This window comes from Thunnus thynnus, chromosome 2, assembly GCF_963924715.1.
Source record: "Thunnus thynnus chromosome 2, fThuThy2.1, whole genome shotgun sequence".
In the NCBI taxonomy this organism is placed as follows: Eukaryota; Metazoa; Chordata; class Actinopteri; order Scombriformes; family Scombridae; genus Thunnus; species Thunnus thynnus.
The window spans coordinates 4,963,538-4,990,906 of NC_089518.1; the positions used below are offsets into that span (position 1 = coordinate 4,963,538).

Below are 27,369 nucleotides of genomic sequence, written 5' to 3' on the forward strand. Positions count from 1 at the left end.
TATAAATAGAAACAAGAAGAAGAACCAGAGCAGGACTGGATTAACCTGTCATGGGTCCCTGGTGCAAGTCCTGCATGAGTCCCTCTCTCTGTGCATTGTGGATGTATTAGTTACTAATAAGTTTAGGAATACACACAATACAAGCTCAGTATGGACTCAAATAATAAAGTCCTTTCAACCATATTGATTTCAGTTTTTGGGTCACTTGGGGGTCGCACAACAAGCTGCAAACACAACATTGTCAAGTTATTCACTTCTAAAACAGTTAATGGCAAATATATCTTGTTTGGTGCTGAGCAGGTAGTGAACACTGGGTTTATCAGAGCTTTCTCTTGCTGCTGCCAGAGAGCAGAGTGATGAGAGCACTGAGACTGAACCAGAACAGTAAAGTTGTGGGCTGTAAAACCAACACTGTAGAGCTGAGGGGAACTGCTGTCAGTGATAGTTTTCCATGAGTCTCTCACTACAAGCACTGCAACATTACATATAGTCATGTGATCTACTGTTAATATAAAAAATAGAGTAGAGTATAATATAGTAGTGTACACTAGTATAGTAGTGTAGCTTAGGAGCAGGTTGGGAATAAAAATAAAATAATAATAAAATAAATAAATAAAAACTGGCCCACCGAAACAGCCCAATGTCACAACTGACCAGGATTAACAAGTAAACAGAGACTGCATTTCTTAAATGTTGCATTTTAACAATACATGAAATAGAAACGCCTGTGCAGTGTTGTATAAATAATAATATATATTATTATAATAATATAATTATATATAATAATAATAATACATTTAATTTGTACTGCATTTCTCATTCATAGTGAAACTTAAAGTGCTATGCTATTAATAACATAGAACGCACAACATAAAGAAAATAGTAATAAGAGGTAAGATGAAAAAGCCTTTCTGAGTGTGCTGGTGGAGGTTTGTGGTGTGATCCGTTCCTGTAGGTAGGGAGGCACATGACCATTGATGGATTTGTATGTGAGTAGCAGGACCTTGTAGTGAACCCTGAAGGAGACAGGGAGCCAGTGCAATGAAAATACAATTGGTGTTTGTGTTTTTACACTCTCATCAGGATCCTGACAGCGCCGCTCTGAGTGTACTGGAGCTTCTGGATGCTCCTGCCAGGGATCACTGTGAAGAGCACAATGCAGTAGTCCAGTCTAGAGGAGATAAAGGCATGGATGAGTTTCTCTGCATCTGACAGGGATAGAGAAGGCTGCAGAAAGAGGTTTTACACAGATGTCTTATATGATCATCAAATGTCAGCTGAAGTGATTATAACATTACTGTGTAATTTTATAGTTGGTATTTGCACTGTGCCAGATCAGATTCTACTGTGATTTTATAACTGTAGTTTGTGAAGTTGTGAAGTCCATGACAACACAACCACATTGAAATATCATAAACATTTCCATGAGGGGTTCCATCTGCTTAGTTATACACTGTTCAGGTATTTGTATTTTTTACATGCCACTCTCTACAGTAACTATCAGTGTAAGATTAGAATTCAAACTGAACCAAACATGTATGAATAAAGCACCAAACATAAGCCTACTGTAATTCATTTGAATAGCTTTTCTTTGGGTAAAGGTTCATTAGCATATTATTACTTGAAGTGGTTTTCGCTGGGCTCAGTGTGTGGGACTCAGTTGGTATTCCAGCTGTGCTGTTGAGCAACTGTTAGAGATCTGATCGTGTTCAACAAAGCTTATAATATGGTGTCATTGATGCCTCTATTAATGTAATCAATAATCTATGAACACTGAAACAAAGCCATGCCACATGGAACTGTCACATCAGGTGCATGTTACAGATGACACGTGGAGGCTTCACAGGTCAGATATACTCAGGATCAACTGCTGACTGACATGAACCCTCGTTCTTAAGTGTCAAGGCCAACAGTGTGTTTACTTATCCTAAAGATGTTCTTGTATCCTGAGAAATACAGACATTTGAAAGGTTGTAGGGTGACCCAAATCCAGGTGTTTCTATGGAAAACATTAATTGGTTGTTTGAAGAACTGAATTTAAAGTTTTTTATTTCAAAATGTCCTCTTGTGGTAAAAAGTCACATATCCTGAAGTTAAGTGTTGATATTTATGTAGGTTTACTTTGTTTAGGAGAGATTATATTTTGATTATAGTTTATGTTGATATAAAAATTATGAATTAGATTTATAGAGTTCCCACAGGATACTCTCTCACATAAGGGTTTAAAAAGTTTTCTCAGTATTATTATTTAAGCCATAAAATGAGTAGAAGCTGAGATTGAAATGTTATTATATGTATATTTTTACTCATTAATGATACATTCAATTCAAGGTTAAGATTTATCAAAATTGTAAATCACTTATATATGATTAATCAGTAAATGCCTGAACCTTTACTGGAAATTTGTGTCAACAATTCCTATGGTAGAAGGAAGACACAGTTACAGTAGTTTTGCCTCCCAATGGCTCATTGGATCCAAATGAGGAATTAAAGGTGCAAGCAGCGATGATCGGGCCCTCGCACCCTTGCACACGTCGGGGCACGGCGCGGTCGAAGGGCTTCTGTCACGGGCGTGTAGATGTCTTCAGACCCAGGCTGTTTTCAGACAGTGTAAGAAAGAGATAAACATCACTTCCTTTGTCCACTATTTTGCCTGCTGCTGGGGCTGCTTCCTTGAAATGTCGTAGGGGGCGCTATGCAGCCAGTTTGCCTCACTGACTGAATATTGTCATGTAGACGTGTTCAGGCCTGGACTGTTATCAAATGTGAAGTTTCAGGCAGATCCGACCATGCACACTAAAGTTGGAGCAATTTCCTCTGTAATGGCGAAACATCAAAACTCAACGCCATGCCACGGCCACACGCTTCAATGTTATCTAAATCTTTTAATAACTTTTAATCACAAACTAGTCTAGATGACACACACTGATTTTGAATTCGTTATGATGAATTCTGTAGGAGGAGTTTGTTAAAATACAGCGTAAGCAAAATCGCTAAAATTTAGCACTAATTTCAAAATGGCTGACATCTCATTAGGTTTAAGCTATGGGACTTTTTTGTGCGTCCTGGCATGATACATGTGTGTATCGATTTTTGTACATGTCAGTTTAACGTGGCGTGGGGGCTGCTTCATTGAAATATTGTAGGGGGCGCTGTAGAGCCATTCTGCCACACTCATGCCAGCCACATGTACGATATTACAGACATTAAGACCTGTAATATCTGTGCAATGTTTTGTGACATTTTGTGCAATGTTTTCAAGCATGTCTAGCCCCTTAAAAACTGCTTTGTACTTTGTGGCGAACAATGTGTTGCCATGGCAACGGGTTTTGATGAAAACTCAAAAGCTTCAGGAGTTATCATCATCAAGGCATTTCACTGTGGCTGACCAAATTTCATGTGTTTCTGACCAACCTGCTAGGAGTAGTTAGCTAGTTAGTTAGTTAGGAGTGGCGCTTAAAACTTCCTGTTGCCAGTAGGTGGCGCTATGACTGTCACTAGATATGAGCCTTTACATGTGTTCAGACCGGGACTCTTAACAAGCATATGAAATTTGGAAAAGATCAGACCATGTGGAGTCAAGTTATAAGGCTTTGAAATTTCATGGCGAGACATCGAAATTCGCCGCGTCGTCATGGCAACAACAACAAAAAGTCACCAATTTCAGACAATACAAACTCCAAGGTCTTGGCCTTGGCGTGGCCGGGCGGCTTTAAGAGAGCAGGATGAAGCACAGCAGAACAGGACGTATAAGTATAGGTGTAGGTGTAGGTCGGTAGAGCATGAGGCAGTTAGCATGACCGAAATGCAAATTGTTCATCTGAGGATAAATGATATTAGGTGGTTGAACTGAATAGTATCTGTATGCAGAGAAATGGCGTATTTTCACTATTCATATTTTATATATGACCTCACAAACCGTTTCACTGTAATGGTTTTTAACTTTTCTACTTTTTAAATAAATGTTGAAATGAACGTTTGAAACCAGTCTTATGTTCAAAAAATATTAACACAACACGAAAATATGTAATTATGCAACACTTCACTCACTTTCTCAAATCACTAGACTAAAAGGGCAGCGTATCCCAGGGAATACAAACAGTAAAATAAAAAAATGAAGTTATATTTTGAACACTTAGCATAACATTGTTTTATTTAAAGGACAGGTTCACAATGTTTCAAGTGTGTCACAAAACAACAGTCAGGTATCCATATGAACAGTGAAAGAGGTTTTCCTCGCTGTAATCATCCCTCCTGTTCATACTGGATATTAAAAGATCCCCTTCAAATGTGCTTTCAATGTAAGTGATGGAGGCCAAAATCCACAGTGTGTCTATACGATCATTTTGTTTAAAAATGCATTTAAAAGTCTCTGTGAAGCTTATATGAGGCTTCAGCAGTCTGAGTTAGTCACATCAAGTGTATATCTGACACATTTACAGTCTTTTTAGCATCAAATTCCCTCTTTGTGTTTCCTCAGACAGTGTTGACAGAGGACCCCATCACTTACAATGTTGATTTGGACACCTGACTGTTGACAGACTTGAAACATTGTGAACCTGCCCTTTAACTCATAATGAGTTGGAAAAAAACACTGATTTACTTTTTTAAAGATCCTATATAAATACTGTGCTTGGAATAATTGGTGTATGAAATGGTTTTACCACCAAAAAGCTCAAACATCACAGTAAAAATCAGCCCTTTTTTCAGTGGAGGGCCACTAACCATTTCTAAGTTTTTGCACATTTTTTAAATTCCATATTCCAGCTCAAATACAATTCATGACAAAGCACGAATCAAAACAGTACAATCTGTCATTATAAAGTACCTTTGTATTTATTACAAAACATATCCAAAATATTTGTCCCTGGTATAGCAGGAGGACTCATTATAATTGAATTCATTTTACCCTCACCCACACCACATCTGCAGTACATTAGCAGTATATGAGATGAGTTAAGCTGCACATACCATTGCATGACAATGCAGTCTAAAATGCAGACTGATTAGAAAAGTCTGTCCCCGCATCAGCACAGTGTCAACATGACTCTGGATAGAGGAAGACATGATGGTCACTGTAATGGATTACAGTATCTGGCTCAAGCAAACTGCATGTCTCTGCAGGCCTGTTTCCATACATAACACACACATTTGTAGTGAATGGGCTAAAACATGCAAAAAACTGGTATTGTCTTTCAAAGTAATTTCCTTTGGTTCTGGAAGTGCAGTGCAGAGATCGGTTGAGACATTGGTGTAGTTTCTTTATGGTAATTAATAAATAAATAATCCCAAAATTAATGAGTTAATGACTTGTTGCATAGTCCCTTCAGCAGTGCAGACACCTGAAGCCAATATTTTATTCATCCTCTTTCCCTTTTTAAAGGACACAAGCATTGAGTATGTCCTCACTTGTTCTGTTCTGTACCTACAGGAGATACATCAGCCTTTTAGTAAGACTTGCAGTCTTAGTATTAAAGTGCCTTTTGGATCTAAACAATAATTCATTGATAAATTCATTTATTAAGTCCTTGAGTCAGTCATGCTTGTCTTTGTCTGTCCTCTTGTGGTTGAACCAGGACTCCAGTCTGCTCAGCTATTGTGGGTTGCTTCACATCTGTGACACTATGTGTCCTTTTTAGCTTCACAACCCGCTTGATCATTTTTTGCAGAATTACTTATAAATAGCACTGTTCTTAAGCTCCCATGTATAGCTACACACATTCAACAATCAGAAACATTTAGCTTTTAGGTAGAATTGTTTCTATGTTAAGCATGCTCCATTTGGCAACATGAAAGCAGGAATTTGAACCCAAAGAGCTCACAGCATTGTTAACTGTGGAAATGAAAGAAATTCGGTAATTAAGTGCTTAAAGCGAGCTCCATAAAATACAAAGAGATACAGAAAATGAATGTACTCCCACAGAATAGTCTGATTGGCTTGTATGGATCATTTTCATTTACAGCATAGTGATTGGTCAATGATGATCCTGTGTCTCTTTGAAAGCACTTGGCAGAAGTCTGAAGTCTGCTTCCATTGATGAATGATTAGTCCCTTTCAGATAGTCCATATTTTCCTGGGTGTGCTGGTCCGGCCAGTGACCTGGGCTCACTGAGAGAAACCGAGCTGCTCTCAGGCTCTCAGGAGGCTTTCTTGGTGCACGTTCCTGGAGTCTCCTGTAGGTTCACCTTGGATCTGCAGACAGAATAGTTTTTTTTTGTAAAAAGCCTTTCAGGGACAATAGCTTAGATTTTAAATACTGTGATCAAATTTATACGAATACATCCCCGTAAAAATAAACATAAACTAGAAGGAATGCTCAGTGACCCGGGGCATTCAGGAAGCCAAGAGCATTGCTGAATAAGGCTTAAACAGTTTAACCCACATTTGTTTGTATGATGTGCAGGCTCAAGATGCTTTCCTGCACTAAACACTACCAGCTTCTGGATCAGGCACAGACCAAGAGGACTACTGAACCTGAATCTGTAAATCAATTTACACTCCATTCACGAGGATTATAGTGTCTCTTAGTTTACATACTGTTGTCTGAAAACTTAAAAGGCATCCTGCAAATTAGCTCAGAGTTTATGCTGTGATAAGTATCATATTTTGCAATATTTGCAAAGATTGGTGTTGACTTTTTGAATTAATAACGTATGTTATTACTGAAATATTTAATGAAAATAAGTGTAACAAAAGGCACCAGCTGATAGAAGACTTGTGATGTCATGAATAAATGATTTCTTGTGTGTGGAGAGGAAGATCATTGTTCCTCCGTGATATGTGTCTTTGTCCTACAAATATAACCAGTGATGTGCAGTTTCTACCTACCCATGGCAATCAGCAAAAAAGCATTTATTCAGTTAAATGTGTTTGAATGTGACAGCATCTGGTGCTTCTAATAAACCTGATACTCTGGCCTTGCCTGTGGGAGTCAGTAAGGACGCTGTCTCCATCACGGGGCAAGCAGAGCATATATGAAAGCTCCTAACTCTTACCTGTTGTGTGTCATGTGACTCTTGACCAGGTGACCAGCTGCAAGAGCAGCCATCAGTGAGAGCTCTCCAGCCAGCACAGTGGCACACACCACCCTGGCCAGCTGCCGAGCGTTCTCCCCTGGACATTCCTGACTGGCTCCCTGCACGCCCAGCATCTGCACACAAAAGGAAGAAAAAAACTTTAATGTGAGAATAAATGGTTTCACATTCAGTATCACCAACTATTAGCTTATTCAAAGCAAAATATGTTTCTGTCTATATTCAACGTTTTAAAGACTGTGGTGGGTGCCTTAAACGTGTCTGTATGTGTGTTTGTGTGTGTACCTGGAGGCAGGCTTGTTGGGGGGGCAGGTTGGTGCCCCCTCCTACAGTGCCCAGCTCTATAGAGGGCATGGTGCAGCTGATGTACAGGTCCTCCCCTGTTGGTCCTGATGCCTCCATCAGGGTGATGCAGTTACTGCTGCCCACTGACTGGGCTGGATCCTGGAGGACACACACACAGCACACACACATTAACATGGGAAACAGAAGATGGAATTGAAGTGAACCAAGTGATTCACTATATTTCCTGAGAACTACCATAGAGGTACCTGTCCACAGGCGATATAGATGGCTGCTACCAAGTTAGCTGCGTGAGCGTTAAACCCGCCAATGCTGCCGGCCATGGCTGAGCCAACCAGGTTTTTATTGATGTTCACGTCCACCAGAGCTTCTGTTGTGGTCTTCAAAACCTGCAGGACAGGGACAAGGACTGTAAATGTGTTTGCTCATAAACAGGACCAAGGGGATTATTACAACTTGTCCCAAAGCCTAAGAAACTCATAGAAAATGCAGAATTTGGCAGTTCACAAAACTGAATCTTTAGTTACAGTTTATTATTTCCTCACTGTGAATCTTTGATTCTACTGTAGACATGGAAATAATATCACAAAAACAAAGGACAACTAAGCATTCATTCTTCTTCATTAAGTTGCTTACAAAACAAAAATGGAGTGATGTTATGTTAGAAATGTCACTCCACTGTGAACGGTTAAGATTTTCAAAAATCAAAAGTGAGCTGGGAGGACAAGCTGGACTGGTGTGGAATATTGGCTGCTACATGTAACACTATTTCCAATTCTAAACCATGAAAAGCATGGAATATGTTTTCGGATATACGTTCTAAATATTTAACATCCACAAAAAAGGGGAATGAATTCCAAAAAGAGTTCACATTCACTGGAAATTATATTACTTTGTATTTCTATTGTATCCTTTCCTAATACCTTATTCTAAAAAAAAATATGCAGAAATGCACACCAGCACCATCATTGGCTAATCCAAGAGTCTCCATTTACAACTTTCAAGTTTCTTATACTACAGATTTCTGTTGATAGACACAAGATCACTAATTTAAATGATACAACAACTGGTTAATGTCAGCAAAAAACCTTACAAATTCTGAAAAAGCCTCAACAATAATAGGCTGCACTGTCTGTCCCGGCTCTTCCTACCTCTCTGACAACTTTAGCAGGGATGGTGGCCTCACAGACCGCAGACTTGCCCCTGCCTTCGATCCAGTTGATGGCGGCTGGTTTTTTGTCAGTGCAGTAGTTCCCGCTGACAGCCACCAGCTGCAGCTCTGGGAAGTGCTGCTGCAGTCTGCTCAAAGCCTGCTCTGTACCCTGCAGGGAGACGTTGTGTTAATCATCATACATGAGACACACTGGCAGTACATGTTCTATAATGTGATGATGTGCATCATTCTGTCCAACAACTGTCGTCGCATATGTGTATTATGTTACTTTTATACACATTTGATGCACTTGTGAAACTGCTCTATAATTAATCCTAGATATGAAATCTAAAATGCACTCACAAATGTTTGAATTACTTTACTTAAATTGTGACGGGTTACATTGTTTATACATATATATTAATTGTTCATAGAACACCCATACAAGTATGTGAAAATGGAAATGTAAATTGGATTATTGCATTTTGATTTGAATTTCACTCAAATAACATACACGTGGAAAATTGTAATGCTACTGTGGAATTACATTTTCATTTTCAAGTTTACATTATCATTTTAATATAGTCCCATATAGGCTTTGAAATACTGAGATATTGATAAAAAGATCCTTTTAATAAGTCCCTTGTGGATGTTAGGATTAATGCCCTGAAGATATCAAAGTACACGCGCACACACACACACACACACACACTCACACACCCATACACACCATTGACTGTATATAAATATGGACGACGCATCGTGTCCCATCCGCTAACATGGAGGGGGCAGGATTTATGACCCATACTGCAGCCAGCCACCAGGGGGCTTTTCGGGAGCTGTCATGACGTCCATATTTATATACAGTCAATGACACATACACACACATTATAAAACAATTACCTTAGAGATCATGTTCATCCCCATGGCATCTCCTGTCTTGGAATGGAAGCGTATGTAGAGATTTTTCCCAGCAAGACCAACCAGCAGCTTCTGGAGCCGAGCAAACCTGTCAACAGCAGCCACACGCTTGACTCTTCCACACAGAAACAATGTGCAGACCAGACATGAGACTCTGAATTCTACTTGTGTCCGTGTCAGGTTTTATGTTCTACCTGCTGGTGTTGTCAAAGGCCTCTTTGATATCCTGGAAACCATCTGTGCTCTCCAGCCAGGCCTTGACCTCAGCAGCCTGGCAGGCAGAGGGCAGCCTCACTACGGGTCCTCGAGTCATGCTGTCAGCCAGGATACGACTGCTGGCTCCACCTCCCAGCTACAACACGTAGGAGACAGTGCCACAAGTCAGATACATGACATGTTACCAACATGATGTCATGATAACAAGTGTACACAGCAAAAGTGAAGAAACTGAATCAATAGAAAAGGGCCAGATAGTGAAGACACCACTTTAAAACTTTCACTTCTCCGCCCTATTGATAGATTTAGGCACAAAGAACGTGTTAGTTGGAGAAAGATGAGGAAATGATGAAAAGAAACCAGCCTCACATGTTGATAGGAAGCGAAAAACAAACAGCAGTCTCCAGCTCACTGCCAATTAGCAATGAATGCTAGCTCTAAAACAGGTCCCACAATCAGTGACAGATTTATTGCAATTAACAAAAAACAGAGACCACTTAGACTTTGACTTAATGCCACTAAAGCATGAGTCATTGTATGATTCAATATTTTAGCCAACAAACTCATGACAATTCTTTAAAAAAAACATCAACAAACTGCATCAACAAAGAGAAGAGAATGCAGTAAGACAACATGAAATGAGAGACTTTGATGTGCTGATCTGAAGGGTAAGATGATGGGTGATTCAGTTATTTTGTCCACCCTGGTACTTGTCCTATAAGACCCTATCAAAATCTTAGGAACACAACATAACTGACACTCACAGCGATTGCTCGACAACCACGGTTGGTGCTGGCAACTAAACAGCCCTCGGTGGTTGCCATGGGAACCTGAAACTGCTTCCCATCCAAATGCAGCGGTCCAGCCACGCCCACTGGTACAGGCATGTAGCCAATCACATTCTCACAGCAGGTGCCCATAACCTGAAGAACAGAAATATTGACAATTATGTAAAACAAGCAGTGCAGTGTTGGTGAGACTTCAGTTTGTGTCGTGTGTGTGTGTGTGTGTGTGTATGTGTGTGTGTGTGTGCGAGTGAGTCTTCACCTTGGAGTAGTCGTAGTCGGTGTACGGTAGGGAGGAGAGTGCAGATGGAGAGGGAAGCTTTGCTGATATCATCTGTCTGCGTATGGCCACTCCTCTCTCTGGTCTCTCCATCATGGCCTCTAGTTTGTAGGCAGGGATGTGTTTGGAATTGACCAGTAGCATCACCTCAGCATCACTTAGGAAACGAGGCCCCAGCTGCAGGACACACAATCATGAAGTGACAACAGTTATTATTCTCTGTATTGTCCGGTCAAGAGGTTTTCAGCAACCATCCACATTTTGCTACTATATGGTCTAGTGTTAGCATTTCATTTAAAATTCATTGGCCTCTGGTGATGTTAACAATTCATCTCTGGCCACACCTTATTATCATTTGTAATATGTCTATCTCCCATTTCTGACCTAAAGAAACATTAGACTGCAGTGTGGAAGGACTGTATCCAGCTTACAATGAAATCTGATTCAACCTGCTGTTTGACTCGACACTGATGCATACAAATGTCTCTTGTGTGGGACAGTTCATGTGTCTGGCTGTAGACCTGAGTGGATGTGAGGCCATGAGGAGCCGGTGGAATCAGTGTCTTTTCTACTGGCGTCATGCTCTAATTGGTTCAGCCTCAAAGAGAGAGTGGAGTGACTAAGCTCATTATGGCCCAGTTAAATCACACAACTGCCTTAAACCCTACAGCCTTATTGGTGGGATACGACACCACGACCTTCGGGAGCAGGGAAGTAGGCTGAGGTGACGTAACCATTCAGCCACCCGAGAGGATGTTAGCTGAGTCGTCGGCGATGAAAGATATGTTTTAAATGGGTTTCTGTGTGTGTATCTTACCTCAGGGTTGTTGAGGATTGCCACACATTCGTCCAGGCCTCTGGGCTTTGGCGGGGGGTTCGGTTGAGTGGTGTCGGACTTGAGCTCTTCCTCTTCCTCCCCTACGACAAAGACACTCTTTGGCTGGGGATCGGTGGCTGGAGCAGGCAGGGGACGGATAACCTCATCTAGGGAAACAAGGTGAAGCATATAAATACTGCTTTGTATTTGTATAGTGCTATTAAAAGCACATGCTACAGCCTCAATACTGAGCTCAGACATACCCCTCTCTTCCTTGTTGGCTGGGGTGTGATCAGCCATGCTCTGGACAGGGGCGAGGGGTCGGGGAGCAGGCGGCTCCTTCCTGCAGCAGGTCTCAGTGGGTCGTCGTGGTGCCAGGGTGGGGGCAGACATAGTGATTGGGTTCTTCAGTGACAGCGTAGACTCCATCTCAACCTGCTCAAAGAAGATGTACTTGATGGCCAGCAACAGGGCCAAGGCCAGACAGATCACCTGCTCTATGTCCATTGTTATCATCCTGCAGGAGAACAGACAGAAGCTTTGTTACTGTTTTTTGTCCTCATCCAGTGTTTCTTATATTTAAGATGTGACAACATATCTGCTTGACCAATCACGGAGCTGTTATAAGACATTTCCATTGTAGGTCTTTGAGCTGGTTGGTAGGTGTCCATTCTCCTCAGTTACATTTTCAAAACCAGGTAATTGATTTTTAGATCTCAAGTGACCTTCAGAAATCCTCCACTATAATGTCTAGGATAACACTGCCACATCAAAGTACTAAAAAGTCTAACAAATACATCTAAACCTCTAATGTTCAATGCATAGTTCTTATAGCTTAAATGGAAACAATCCCAAGAGAGGAGTCTGCTAACCTAGTCAGGTAGAAGTGCCAGAGGGGTTTCTCTGGCTCGATCCTCCTGGGGGACAGGTGGTCCAGCTCCATGCCAACCTGTGGGATGCCCACTGTGGTGTTGATGGACGAGGGCTCAGCAATCCACCGGCTGTGGGCATGAACCATCACCAGGCCCAGAGACTGCACACAGGGCAGAGAGGACAACTCACACTCACATTCAATTGGAACACAAGACAAAAGAAAAGGGAACAAATAAAGAAAGCATGAGAGGTGTTACCATAATCATTTTGACTCTCTGGGTTACAGGGTTGGGTTTGTTGTCCTCCTCTTCCTCCATTACTCTGGAGAAGTGGCTCAGCTGCCAGATAGGATGGCCCTCTTGACTCTCACGGGACAGCTACAGGAACAGACACATCACCATCAATCATAATGCCATTAACACACACACACACACACACACACACACACACACACACACACACACACTACACTGAACTCTTACCTCCAGCACCAGTGAGACACACGCAGGGAAGAATGTCATGAACACAAAGTAGTTGGCCAAGACAGACATGCAGCCAAAGCAGCACATGATTTCCAACTGCCGAACACCTGGAAGATACAAGAGATCTGTCAGGACACTGACTCACAATAAACAAGTCACATAAGCAGAGGCCATAATGGTGCTAAGCAGCAAATTGGTTCCATTATCAGCTCCATTTACCAGCAGGGTAAAGGTATGATTGAAACAAACTGCTTCATACAAGTGTAATCCGACCACATGTAAAGGCATGTTCTGAATACACATGCTAGAAGGCGGGGTGACAAGCCTGCTGCCATTGAATGGGGTGAGAGGCAATGACTCATATATAACAGCTTCCCAAAAGCATTCATGGTGTTGTGCTCGACTGTTCACACAGAAATAGGTGTGTGAAAAATGAAAAAGGAGCTTGAGAGAGAAGTTGCTCAATCAAACGGTTTAGGGTATGGCTTTCAGACGCGGTTCAAAAATCCGACAAGTATTTTGTTTGTATACTGTAGTATACTGACACCTTAAAGCTCTGTTCTGTCTCCTTATGATCATTCCATTTTGGTTTAATATAGCTGAACACACAATATTAGTGTAATAACTGAAATATTTCCAGCACCAAAATTCTAGCAATCCTAACGAGAGTTAAAAGTGATGGTGACGTAAAAAGCTGAAGCAGGAAGTGGGTCTGTAAATTGTGATGGATGTTTTTCTCGTCCATATAAGTTTGTGTAATCTGGGGTTTTGTTTCCAACTGTCTGATTATGTGACTGCTTGTGTTTCTTGGCCAGTCTGACTTCTTTTTACTGATGTCTCAGCGTTCCCAGATCTCACCAATTAACTTACGTAATTTTCGCTTACATGCTTTTTTCCTACCACCACATTTATCATGTTCCCTTGAGCTTTTTCAATTTAAATTTAAATGTCTTCACCATTCTTTGATCTTACTGAACATGAAGAAAACTGTGCAGTTGTAGCTCAAAATGCGGGTAGGTACCTGACATGGTTCCCACTCCGATCACTAAACACTCCACCAGGGCGTCTAAAGTGAAGGTGGGTCCAAGTACTGCCATGCCACGAGCAATGTTGTCCCTCACTTCATCCTGAAAAAGTTACAGTAAACAAAAGTTAACAGTCAGGTCTAATGTGGAATTTCATGTGAGATGTTTCACATCAGCGTTCCACTGTTGAAACAAATTCAGATTTCTTTGTACCTGAGAACTGGAGCTTAAGGCGAACTTAGCGAGAGCACATGCTTTGGAGAGGTCGATGAGAAGCAGAAAGAAGGGCAGAGCCTCACTGTAAGACAGAACAGAACAATGAACCACTGGACGTTCTAACAGAGGAACTGATAGAAGGAAGCATTTAATATGTACTTACTTGAGACCAGTGAGCTCTTTATCAAGGAAGTGAATTACCACTGTGCTGAATACGAAGCTGGAGAATATGGTGAAAAGGCCAGCTATGCCTGCAAGAGAGGGGATGAGGTACATTTTAGTTATGCTTAGGTTGTGTAATACCAACAAAAGCTCTCTCAACAGCCATATATCTTATGTGTTCATTAAAAAATACCTAGAATATATTTGGATCCAAGTTGTCTCAGATTCTGGAACTGGAAGTAAATATAGACGATGGCGATGCAACGTGTGATGGTCAGGATGATGATATCACTGCTAAGAATTTGCTGTAAAATGTGAAGAAAATATGATCAGCAAGTAAAAAAAATAAAAAGCCTGATGTTAAAGTAATAATCCGTAATGAAAAACAATGCTTCCTATTTTGTGATAACCACACAGCTAGCAGTGGATCACATGTCCAAGACTAAAACATAATTATTATCTGTTCATGCTTTGTGGTGAGTAACCTCTTAAATACAAACTCTGCGATGCCAAAATCTTTGTAAACCTTGGATTTGATGATACTTGAACAATCCAACAAGTGGAGGAAGTAACAATATAATAATAATGCTAACGTCAGCTTGTTTACATGCTCACAATAACAATGCTAACATGCTAATGATAAGCAGTTCATGTTTTCCATTGTATTCACCATCTTACTTTAGTATGTTAGCAGGCTAACATTTGCTAGCTTATTACAATTCATCCTAAGGGGGGTATAAATGTCTATATCAAATTGAATGGCAATCCTTTCAATGGTTGTGGTGACATTTCCCTCCGAACCAGGGATCATCAAAGTCAGACATCCTTTGGGGACCATGAATTCTTGTACAAAGGGTCCATCCAATAGCTGTTAAGATATTTCAGTCTGGACCAAAGTGGTGGTCAGACTGACTAACTGACTTATTGTATACTGCCATCCCTAGAAGTATGGATTTACAGTGATCAGTGACTATGCACATTATGGGGATAAGGACATATTGTTAGAGAAAATAATGCACACTCTCCAGCCAACCAAGCATTATCTGTGGCCATGGTATGAGTGGGTAAGTGCTCATAAGTGTGACATACTATATAAGAGAGCACTGACCTGCTGTACATTGTTTGGTGGTGAATACGCTACTACAGATTACTTACGTAATCTCATTCACTCACCTCCTCTGTTTTAGGGCAGTCAAAGTTCCATCCACAGATCTGGTCATTGCCAGTGAACATGTTCATGGACATCATACAGATGGTGAGGGTGACAGTGCCAACGATCACCTCCCAGGGGTGGGAGGCCACCAGGAGGCCATGCATACGGAACAGACGGGTCAGCATGGTGCGACAGAGCTCTTGAATAAAAGAAAGAGAATAAATGTACACCGGGAGGAGCTGGAAGCAAATATACACATTTACATATAAAGGATGTCATTAAAAGAAGTGCAGATGATGTGGGAAACAATAAAAGTCAGTAATCAAGAGGAAAAAAAAAAATCAACCGATACTCTCTGGATCTTCTTTTCAAAGGGCACTATGTAAAGCCTATATTTTTACTTACTCCACTACAGTTCAAAGGGAAATGCACTTATAATTTCATTTCATTTATCTGACTGACTTGACCTGTTCAAATTTGAACACCAGTTTCCCACATCATCTGCACTTCTTTAATGACATCCTTGTTATGTTAGGGCCTTCCCAGTGTACATGTACACTGGGAGAAGCTGGAATTGATAAATCTGTCAGCTATTCTAATTACTTTGCTGATTATAATTTCTTTTGTTTTATTTGTTCTTCTTAAATGAACTTATTCAGAAGTTAAATTCTGCCTTTTTTATTTTCATATTCAGTCATTTAATTCTCTATCATCATTGTTGAAGGTGTTAGTCTTTGTACTTGTCATTTTAAGGCACGGATACAAATGATCTTAGAGTTGTTTTAAGCTTGTGATTAGCCGGAAACGTAATGGCAATCCAGATTTAAATATTGCCCTCTGTCACTAATGTCACTAATGTCAAACACATGTAATATTGCTGTGTGGTACAACTCTGAGAAACAATGCTGTGACATACCTCGTCATTATCAGAGACACGTGCAGGCCAGAATGTCATAAAGCCAAAAGTAGTAAGGCCTAGACAGACATGCAGCCAAAGCTGTACATTTTCCAGCTCTATTTCCAACATGAATATGGTAAGAAAAGCTATGGAAAAATAAGAGGCTGAATTAAAAACTCTTAGAAAAAAATACTTTTTACACTATTTAGAAAAGTTATTATTTTAATAATTAATTTAAGTCAGAAGAATGAAATAGAAATCTTAATTGGCACATTTAACTATCTGATCAATATTTTTTACTGTATCATTTAATCTATATTAAATCAATTAGCCACTTTATACACTTTTTAAATGCGCCAATTAAGTAACAGATTGCAACTGACCACTGAAAAGTCTGGCCCACTTATGTTTATATAAATACTGTATACTTATTTTTGCTAAATAATTTACCACCTTTTTTGGCTGACATATACTCTTCATACATTAAATAGTTTTAAACAGGAAGAGAAACATTGATAAAAGCTGCTCTGTGTTCATGCTGTCAGTGCTTTCAGTTTATCTCTTCTTGACTTGCGGCTGCTGCGGCTGGTTGATGTCGGTCGCTGCCTTTCTATTCAATGTACCGATATCCGCTGGACGCGTTTGCGAAGCGTTTGCTGTGTCGCGGCTTTTGTCCCTGCTGCGTTTATTTTTGCCGAACCGGCTCGCATGTGTAGACCGTAACTAACGTATTCACAACAGAGTTAAAAACACAATTTCATTAAATAGATATAGGACTAACTTACCTGGAGAGGTGAAGAGAGTGAAAAGTGAGACTGAGGACAGATGGTGAAGCGGAAAGCAGACGGGTCTGAGCGGACCTGCGGAAAGCCAGCTGCACCGACACACTGAGCGGCTTCTGCAGCTCACTGAGGCCCGATGGAACGAACGATGGCACGCTACTACATCATCCGACACTTCAGCCAATCACGTCGGTCACCTGCTTCACGAACGCTTTATCCACGCCCCGTTTCCTAGGCGACAGCGGTAATGGGGCGTGGCCAGAGGGGGACGCCTAATCTCACCACTGCACTGACACACCGTCATGCAGACAGTCGGTGTGACACTGGGTTGTATAGCAGAGGCTAGCCTGTCAGGGAGTGGGCTCGTTTCTGTAAGTGTTGGAGAGTATCTGTTCTGTAGTTTAACACTGTCTCACGCTCCTACAGTGGCTTTGTGATAGTCAACTAAACATTTTTTTTCTACTTTATTCCACTACTGTTCCGCCATGTCAAGCTTCTACTGTTTGAATCAGTTTAATGTCAGCAATGAGAACTTTACAATAAACTTGTGATCATTATTTTACCACAAACCTTTGGAGACCTTTGCGTGCGCTTTCTTATCTTGATATACTACTGTATACTATTTTAGGATCCAAAGTTTTTTTTTCCCATTCATGTTACATGTGCCCATTTTCTATGGTTTTAGTGGATTACATATTTTGGCAAAACATAGGCTAGGTAAACTACATTGCACTTTCATGACTGGCAGTCATCATATATATACATTCTGCTGTACAAAGTCCTACAGAAATAAGCTTTAAGTCGATTTTAAAATGGGAATGGGGCTTTCCCGCTGTTTCTGGGATATTACCCTTTCAAATATTGCTTTTAGGGCATTTCTCACATAGCTGAGAGAATCTGAGTCAGAGGATGATTCAAGGTTAAGTTCAAGGCTGAACCAATTGTTCAGTAACTAGCTGACCTACCAACCAACGGAATATTGCACCTCACAGATATGCTCCTATTCTTTTCCAAGTCTGTAGCCCACACATCACTGCATATAATTGTAGCCTACCACATTGGATAGAATTTTAAGAACAACTGATAATGCATAGGAGATCCAACTTATGTAGAATATAAATATTTTCATTCATATGTTTTTTATATTAAAAAAATCCTAAAGACCATGAACAATACTGACATGTAAGAAATAGATCTGGCTGATTTTCTCCATAATGTCCAGTTCACTTTTCAGATGGGTTACTCACCATTAGTGTCTGAAATCCACAGACTAAATGTTTTTAGGTGTCTGTGGCCAAGACTATACGTCCACTATCAATATTTAACACAAACTGAATCTTGCAGTGAAGTCATCAAAAATGTAAATTACAAGTGTGTGTTGAGTAGGATTCTGCCCAGTGCATTCTGGGAAAGGCTACACTCACATCAACACACTATTGACAGTGAATTAATGAATATTCACTGTAATAGTCAGTTTCAGATATAAATAACACCTCTATTGACCCTTATTTAAAAAAATACAAATAAATACAATGATTACATTATCTATCATATCATATTTAGACAGTAAGGATGGCGCTTACTGTCTGTCCATTTCTCTGGTCCAGCTGAAACTGAGGCTGGACACTAGAGAAAAAGCCTGGGGATCACCAAAGGGGATCATCATCAGAATACATTGTCTGGGCATGACTGAGCTCTGTACCAAATGTTATGGTAATTCATCTAATAGTTGTTAAAATATTTCAATCAAGACCAAAGTGGTGAACTGAGCGATCCACCAATGAGGGATTACAAGAAGACAGAAGCAGCTGAGACGCCTAAATCCATAGAAGACCTGTGGCAACTTTCTCACTAGCTTTCTATATATATAAATATGTAGTTTTAGTGAAGTAAAATATTTGAATAGTTCTTCTACCACTAGTCTTCTACCAAACCTTTTAAACTGACACTTGATTCATTCAAGTCAAGTGTGATTTGTGTTGTCATTTCTCCCACAATGTTCACAGATTCACCTGTTTAATGGCATGAAGTTTGGTAGACGATGCCCTTGGACTCACCTACACTGTAGGTCTGGACAACCACTGGATTAAAATAATGAAAGAGGGCGCAAGATGATAGGACAGGACAGGATACAGAAAAAAACACATATTTTGGACACAAAAAAGTTGTGATTTTTTTTTTGTCAAGCTTTCCTCTAACTTTTGCTTTATTTCTTGTTGATTACTTTGCTTTACTTCCTCAAACCTCCAAATGTTATTCAGATAAAACAAAGTAAGTCCTCTGTGTAGAGCTGCACGTTAGTCGATCAAATGATTGACAAAAAGTTAATCAGCAACTATTTTGATAATTGAATAGCTAATCGTTTGAGTCATTTTTTTAAGCCAAATAGAAAAAAAGGCTTCTCAGTTCTGCTTCAGTTTCAGCTTCTCAAATGTGATGATTTATTGCTTTTCTTTATTAAACATGATGATGAACTGAATATCTTAAGGTTTTGGACTGTTAAATTACACAAAACCAGACATTTGAAGATGTAACCTTGGATTGTGGGGAATTTGATATTTTATACTATTTTCTGACATTTTGTGGACAAAACGGTAAGTTAACTGGCAGACAATGCAACGTGTGACGAGGTGTCCCACGTAGACATGCTTTATTTTAAGGGGTCACAGGCCAAAAAGGTTGGGAAGCACTGACCTACAGTAGGTCTACAGTAGGCTGACGGCCTTGTCTTCACCCGTTGACAGTACGCATGTAGCTGTAGTCTACTGTGTTTTCGCGCCACAGTTGTACCGTTAATTTGCATTCCAATAATTATCGCCATTATTTCTATTTTGTGACACTTACTAACCGAGTCCGTCTTTTCTGGTTATTCTGAAGAGGATAAACCGGATGAAGAAGGCTTGTATAGACAGGTAATATTAACGTTATCTGATAAGCTCCCGGTCATAAAGGCAGTTTAACGTTACTTTTGCTCGACTTTTTGCTCCAGGTTAATCTTACGTTACACGTTTGTTTTCTTTACCATTAAGCTAGTTTACCAACAAACAACTAACCTTTGTTGTTTATTCACCTAACTAACGCTAACGTTACAGCTAACATAAGCTAGCGTGATAATGTGCTGCCAAATATGACTTCATGGTTAAACCACTGTCAAAGTCATGTTGTGTAAGTTGAGGTGACAACTTGTCCGTTATCAATCATAACTGAGTGACCTTATTAGCAATTTTAGCTTAATAGTTTTTGTCACATAGGCCAATGTGTTTTGATAACTTGACAAAAATGGCACTTATATTAGTTCAGGTAGGGGGCACGGTTTGACAGCTAGCTGTTAAAAATGCTTATGTTATAGACAGGTTTACAAATTTGAATTCCTGATCATAATGATCTCACCATATTTAGGATCATAGTGTCATAAAGCAGATAGCAGAAACTGGCAGCCAGCGGCCAATAGCTCATATTTTGATATTGAAGGACTTGGATTGGTATCAATAGCAAAGGTTGATGATGGGGACATCCATATTAACTTGCATCGAAAAATGTTAATAACAGTCATATAAAACTCAGGTTTAGGGGACTCTCGGCTTGTGCTTGGTAGGTTTAGTTATTAATATTTGGACACACAATCTAAATCTGTCCAAGTATATTTTCTGGATCCAAATTTAAACATTTTGTATTATTTCACAAGGACTATATTCAAGATTAAGCTATAAATGTTCGGGACATTGCAAGCAGTATTAAGGAGAATAGTTGAAATGATAAGTCAATTAGTTGATTGACAACTATTTCAATAATTGATTAATCTTTTAAATACATTATCTGGTTCCAGCTTTAGAATTTTTAACATTTGCTGCCTGTATTTGTCTTACGTGATAGCAAATTATATTGTTAGATTTTGGATTGTCACCTTGGGATTTAGGAAATTGTGATGGGCGTTTTTTTAAAAAACATTTTCTGACATTTATATACCAAACGATGAATCAGTTAAAGAAGGAATAATTGGTAGTTGCAGCCCTTTTCAGGTTATTTGCATCAGAACAGTATTAACCTTAGAAATAAAAAGCAATATGAATATGTAACCATTCATGATAGCAAATCTACAGGAGTCACAGCTGCAAACAGTATGTATATATAATTTGGGGGAAAAAAATGTTTAGTTGTAACATTGTAGAGGGATTTAATTTCATTTTTGTTTTGTCAGATAGACTAGCTGATATAATGAAATCATACTCTAAGATCTGAAATGACTCCCATGACTCAGCAAAGACAATAAGAGAACCACAGAAACTCCAGTCATGGTCTGTGTGGTGGTGTAATATTTTGATCATTTATTTATGAACTTATAAAGAAGGATCCTTTTTCCCTACAACGTAAGCAAATGCTCTTTTTACAGAGATGTGTTTACACTGGAGAAGGTAACTTCTTTACAGTGCACTTCCTTCTTTTATAATGATGTTTCCTATTATTAGATTGTGCTTTAAGGAATAAACTGATATGTTTTTGTTCCCAGGATACAGGACAAGGAGAGGTTTTACTGAAGACGCTTTTTCCTAGTCCCAATCAAACCACAATGGCTTCCTGGAGGAAACTTCCTACTAGAAGATGATGGTGTTGTATTTTAGTATGATGCTGCCATCTAGTGACACTTTGTTTGCATAGGTGAAAAAAAAAATTGTTGGAAATGCCCCAGTATTTACAGGTTGAAATCCTCTAACCACCAGGTCCATCTCATCCTGATGCTGGGGAGGATACCATGAGTTGTACGGAAGCCAAACCAGTACAAACATAGCAGATCATTCATATGCAAAATGGCTACAAAGGCAATGTAAGTGCTTGTAATAGCTGTGCCACCTGTGCACTGGGGGTGGACAGCTGGCTTATTCTGCAATGGTGGGTGGACAAATGTATATGCAGTGAGAGGATGGTACCATATCATAGTATGTCTCTGGAGATTTAACAATTAACAGATCTAAGTCGAGGAATATGTGGTACACTAGTATGTCAAAATATTGTTTACTTTTACAGCTTATATTTGAAGAAAGGTTTTATCAATGAAATTATCATTTTTATGTTACAGGTGCAAACAGGATGTGAGGCCTTGCTGCAGTGGTAAGAGGAACATTCTACCAGCATATAAGAATTCTCTGACAGGTTAGCCTGGTTGGTTGTTTTTCTGATACAGCTATGTAATCATCGCAGGGGACGGGTGGTCGATCATTCGGGGCTTCAACCTCAAATATTTTGAGCCTAGCTCCGATTATTTTTAGTTCTCAAAAACTGGTATTTTAATGTAACACACGGAACTTTACTTGAAGCGTCAGAGGGAGGGGGACGCACCACATGGTAATTTACACAAAGTAATTCTATTAGTCTACATTATTTATCCAGCTATGTGTATATGAGTATATATATTATATAGAAGTGCCTAACCCCCGCCCCACCCCCAGCCATATCACCTTGGTCCTACCAAAGTCTGACTGAAGATTTCGCCCTTCTCCTGATGTTACTTCCTGCTACTTGACTTAATGCCACTTGTCATTGAGGGCGTCTTTCACCAGTTTTTCTCTGAATAAGTTAAATGTCCTCCTGGGGTTAACTATTCGTACAATAAATTATTATCTATTAGTCCTCACTATTAGAAACAGAACAGAAATTCATTTGTTAGCATAAAAAAAAGCAAACTGTTCCCATATATGGCAGCAATTTGCATCGTCGTGGGGGGCACAGTAAACTCAGCAGTCACACATTTCTCTGCTCTGTATTTCCCTGTTTTGTGCCTTCGGGTTATGCTAGCCCATTGTTGCTAACTTTGGAGCTAACCTCCTTTACTTTTCCAGCATTTAGCATTTATTAACTGACACACTGTAGTCTGTACTGTACATTTACTGCCAGACTGACAACTTACTACTGACCTTTTCCTCTGCCCCGCTCGCGTCCACCGTCACTTATCTGCCCCTCGCTCTCTCCTACTCGCTACGCAGACATACTCCTTAACGGAGCCACGCGACCAGTGGTTTCCCAGGCAACGACAGAGGTTGACTCACGTACCGGAACAGCGCTGCACAGAAACTCCCAAACGCTATCGATTTCCGAATGAATGGATATTCATTCGGATATCAAATATTAAAAAATATATTCTTTTGGCCTGGCGGGGGTTTTCGTTGTGTCAAACAACGGGGGTGTTTTGAATATACCCCCTTGATCCCAATGCTATGTTAATAGGTTTTGGAAGATAAAGCATCATTACTCCCTTTAAGTTGATGGTGGCTTTGCTGTTTTCTTTCTCTTTCTTCCACCACCTTGACCGTCTGACGTGATGAATGGATTAAGGCAAGAAAGTTACATGGCCCAAATCAGTAGTGACCTACACTGGCAAGACTCTTTCTCTGCAAGTTGTTAACCAGAGGAATCACTTCGGAGAGAATTTACTCCATAAGGCTGTGCTACAGGGAGATATCCAGATGCTAAAAGACATCCTGAAGCTGGGGCCAGATGTCAACATGACTGATAATGCAGGTAAGACACAGAAGGTGGTCAGCTATTTTTAAACTGATTCCTGTGTTGAAAGTTCCATCATGGTTTATTTACCATAAAGTGCATCAGGCCATGGTTTTATGTATCTTCCTCTCAGGATGGACGGCCCTTCATGAAGCCATACTCCGTGATCAGTATGAGGCCACTTTGTATTTGATTAACGCTGGAGCTCTGGTCAATGTTGCAGCACATAATGGAGTCACACCTCTACATGATGCCATCAGAGATGGCCATAAAAGGGTCTGTAACTTCAAGTTAGTCGTCTAAATGAATTACAGTTTCATTTTCAGGTGTGACAAAAGAATTTTTGCTTAACCGCTCATGCGTGTCTCGATTCGGATTTTATTTCTGACGTTGTTTCTAACAACATACATGAGCTGATTTCGTGTGACTCCCAGATTGCTGAGCTACTCCTGAAACACGGTGCAAACCCACTGCTGAAAGCCAGCGATGGAGAAACAGCATTTGGCATTAATACAGAGCCTTCTCTACGAGTACTAATGGAGAAAAACATTCCTAAAGACAGCCCCTCTGCTGCATCTGGAAACAGAAGAGAAGAACTATCAGGTCTGAAATCAGCAACTGCATTTTTGTAATATTGTTTGTTCAGTGTCCAAAATTGAAACTAAGGCTGGTATTAATCCATGTCTTTCTTATTGTAAACAAATTCCATGAAAATACCAAAACAATGTCAGTCTATCTCTCAGTACTTTTTTGTCTTTCCTACTATGTCTGTTGCTCTCAGCCCCAAGCCTTTTGGTTTCTACTGAAGACATAAATCTTTAAAAAGAAGTCTCAGTAATTTCCTTAAACAGTTGGTCAGTGTAGTTTTTAGCAGATGTTACTCAAACAGGAGGAAATAGTGCATTTGTTGAGGACTATTTTCAGCAGCGGGTTAATCCACATTTGGTGTTGTAGTGAGTATTTCTGGCAGCAGGACGGTGTGTGTGGGATTGAGTCAAAATAACCGACAGTGTGTGGCGATGAAGGAACATGTCACCTGGTGCAACACTGCAGCTCACTGGTGTGTTTTTAATAGTTTTTGGACAACAATAGAGCTCTATGACACAGACTTTGACAGAGGCTCAGACTTTGATAACACACAATACTCGTTAGTAGATTCATTGGTTTGGGTCTTTTCATGAGATTTGTTGACTATGAGAAACAAATAGAATATCACCAGATGTATCCTTTTATCTTCTGTCCAGCAGGAGACCAACTCATATCGCTTGTACATTATCTGTTGTAGTATCAGGAACACAGCTTGCGTACAACACTAGACGATCACAGGCCGGTTCATCCCAAAGCCTGGGCAGCACTGCAAAGAGGGACAAGTATCAAGCAGGGAGGAGGGAAGACTCAAACAGTTGTACAGTGACATACAAAGAAAGAGTTGTACCTGTGAAAAATGTCCACAGGAAAAATTGTTTTGGAGAGACTTTGCTGCACAAGGCTGCCAAAGAGGGAAACATTCAAACAGTGCGCCAGTTTCTGGAGCTGGGGGCTGATGTCAACATGGCAGACAATGCAGGTTGTTGGGTTTTTTTAGCTATTTATACATAGTCTTGTGAGTTATTAAAATCTTTTGGGAAATCTGTATAGTGAAATGTTTTTTTATTGTCTCAGGATGGACCCCTCTTCATGAAGCAGCACTTTGTGGTCACTATGATGTCATTTTGGACCTGATAAAGGCTGGAGCTCAGGTCAATGCTACAGCATGTAACGGAGACACACCACTACATGATGCCATTGCAAATGGCCACATGAAGGTTGGCATCAGCACAATCAAATTGTACATCAATAACAGAATATATAGAAAATACATGAAGTATATACAGTACCAGTCAAAAGTTTGGACACACTTTCTCATTCAAATGAATGGGAAGGTGTGTCCAAACTAATTTAAACTTTTTGTCTATCCAGATTGTCAGCGTGCTGCTCAGACACGGTGCAAACCCAAAGCTAAACGATAAGGGAGGACAGATGGCCTTGACAACTGCTGCAGAGCCCTTCCCACAGAGACTAGTGGAAGAAAACATGACCCAAAACAAAAGAAAGGATCTCCCAGGTCTCATTTATATTTAGTCTTGTAGCAGTGTTCACGTTTTCCTGAGATACACCATCATGTTGGAAACACAGCAAACTTTCCACTTCATTTTCTACAGCTCTGACATACCAAGATAATGTTGGCAAGAAAACTCATGATGACGCACAGCTTGACACAGTGAGTGGTTATAAATAATGATATGAGATTGAAAACAATTTATAAGAATTTAAAAAGATTTGCTGTCATGTTGTATAAGAAATCTATTTTTCTTAGTGATTGTGTTTTAATTTAAAAGGATGTTCAAAACCAACACCATAAAACCTACCAAACCAACTCCCATGAATCAGAGAGCAATACACAGATATGTGAATCTCACTTTTCATTGTCAGGAAGAAGACGTCTTCTTAAACCAACAGAAGGCCAAAGAGTGTAAGTTGAACACAGAACTTCAATCAGATGACACCGACATGGGTCAGACCAGCGCCCGATCACAGACAGCTGCTGTGGATATGCAAGAGAACCAGAAGAAATCAAGTACATCACCTAATGGTATTCACAATTCCGATGTAATTAAATGGGTGGATGCAAAGTAGTAAGTGAAACAGTGGAAGGGCACAATTTGTTCTCACCTGTCTCCATCCATTCCTCAGTGAAGGCCAACTCTCCTCCCCCTCCCCTCCCTCTGACGTCATCACCTCTACAACGCAGCACCCCCTGTTGTATTCCTGCTCCTACAAAAACTCAGTTGTGTTCAACACCATTGTATGCCAGCTTGTTTGAGGGTGGTACAGAAGAGGAAGACAATGAAAGCGACCAAACTGTGGATTACCTTGATGGTAGTTCAGATGAGTCAGTGGACTGGGCTGTTAAAGCCACACAGAACTTTAACCTTTCCTCAGGTAGCTTGGAAGCACATGTTGAAGATACCTATATGTATACCTTTCCCACTGAAATGGTATAAAACACCATTGTGTCCAAATGAATGATTGTGGTAGAATTTTTTGTTCACAGATTCATTAGCCAGTCAGCCTTGCAGTAATTGTGTGCCAAGTATAGCCAGGGATGAAAACTGTTTGAGAAGCAATGTAATACTTTGAAGTTGAAGGCATTTAAGATCTGTGCTGTTTTTAATATTTCATTGTATATGTTGGCATTTGGTACTTTTGGTTTTCTGTAGGACTGATTGATTGTTTGATGTTCAATAGTATACTACTGAAACTCTTCACTTTACTCAATAGTTCAAATTTTCAAGTAATTCAAACAGTTGTTATTGTTATGAATTTGGATTCATGAATTTTGATGTACGAAATTATTGTAGTATATAAACTCAGTTGGTTTGAAATTAAATTACCACTCACTGTGAAAAAAAATATTAAAGTATTTTTGGACTGTGCTGTTTTGTGACATTTTAAGTGTGGTGATTTAATCTATACAGGAAAAATAATTCAAAGCTTTATGAAAGTCCTTAAAGATTCCTGGTTTCGATAATACTTTAATACTATAATTCCTGCATGTATATCATGAAATATATATATCTGTTTTTCAGGTTTGGATGCCTTGGCGATTTTAGCCTCTTTTTAGGGGTGCTCACCTAAATTTCATCTCAGCACTCCTTAAAAAAATGATAACTTTTATTATTTTCTGAAATCATTTTGAGCCCTCTATTTAGCGGACTCGTCTGGGGGCTTAA

The 27,369-nt window shown here is 39.9% G+C and overlaps 2 protein-coding genes across 7 annotated transcripts; one reads left to right on the forward strand and one right to left on the reverse strand.

The window, feature by feature from the left end:
- Positions 1-4,814: 4,814 nt before the first annotated feature.
- Positions 4,815-23,418, reverse strand: hmgcra (3-hydroxy-3-methylglutaryl-CoA reductase a). 2 transcript variants are annotated; one of them, XM_067600247.1, is made up of 20 exons: positions 23,011-23,418; positions 15,442-15,620; positions 14,462-14,573; positions 14,270-14,357; positions 14,104-14,188; positions 13,887-13,992; positions 12,866-12,972; positions 12,641-12,760; positions 12,383-12,543; positions 11,774-12,027; positions 11,511-11,677; positions 10,676-10,870; positions 10,393-10,551; positions 9,607-9,764; positions 9,395-9,500; positions 8,490-8,660; positions 7,587-7,727; positions 7,321-7,479; positions 6,997-7,151; positions 4,815-6,193 (listed from the first exon to the last, which is right to left on the reverse strand). In XM_067600247.1, exons 2-20 carry the CDS (start codon positions 15,604-15,606, stop codon positions 6,139-6,141), a joined length of 2,664 nt encoding a protein of 887 aa, XP_067456348.1. In that variant the 5' UTR covers positions 15,607-15,620; positions 23,011-23,418; the 3' UTR covers positions 4,815-6,138. The 2 variants fall into 2 exon arrangements, with proteins under 2 accessions (XP_067456348.1, XP_067456341.1); XM_067600240.1 differs by lacking the exon at positions 23,011-23,418 and adding an exon at positions 17,105-17,512.
- LOC137190731 (ankyrin repeat domain-containing protein 65-like) lies at positions 19,775-27,072 on the forward strand. Of its 5 annotated transcripts, XM_067600314.1 has the most exons (15): positions 19,779-19,844; positions 19,979-20,013; positions 21,492-21,513; positions 21,609-21,706; positions 21,820-21,923; positions 22,176-22,249; positions 23,429-23,614; positions 23,730-23,872; positions 24,031-24,199; positions 24,882-25,163; positions 25,259-25,401; positions 25,556-25,700; positions 25,798-25,856; positions 26,069-26,228; positions 26,330-27,072. In XM_067600314.1, the coding sequence occupies exons 5-15, from the start codon at positions 21,907-21,909 to the stop codon at positions 26,638-26,640; spliced, it is 1,689 nt and encodes a 562-aa protein (XP_067456415.1). In that variant the 5' UTR covers positions 19,779-19,844; positions 19,979-20,013; positions 21,492-21,513; positions 21,609-21,706; positions 21,820-21,906; the 3' UTR covers positions 26,641-27,072. The 5 variants fall into 5 exon arrangements, with proteins under 5 accessions (XP_067456407.1, XP_067456415.1, XP_067456398.1 ...); XM_067600306.1 differs by lacking the exon at positions 21,492-21,513 and having other exon boundaries at positions 19,775-19,844; XM_067600297.1 differs by lacking the exon at positions 21,492-21,513 and having other exon boundaries at positions 19,807-20,013.
- The last annotated feature ends 297 nt before the right edge of the window (positions 27,073-27,369 follow it).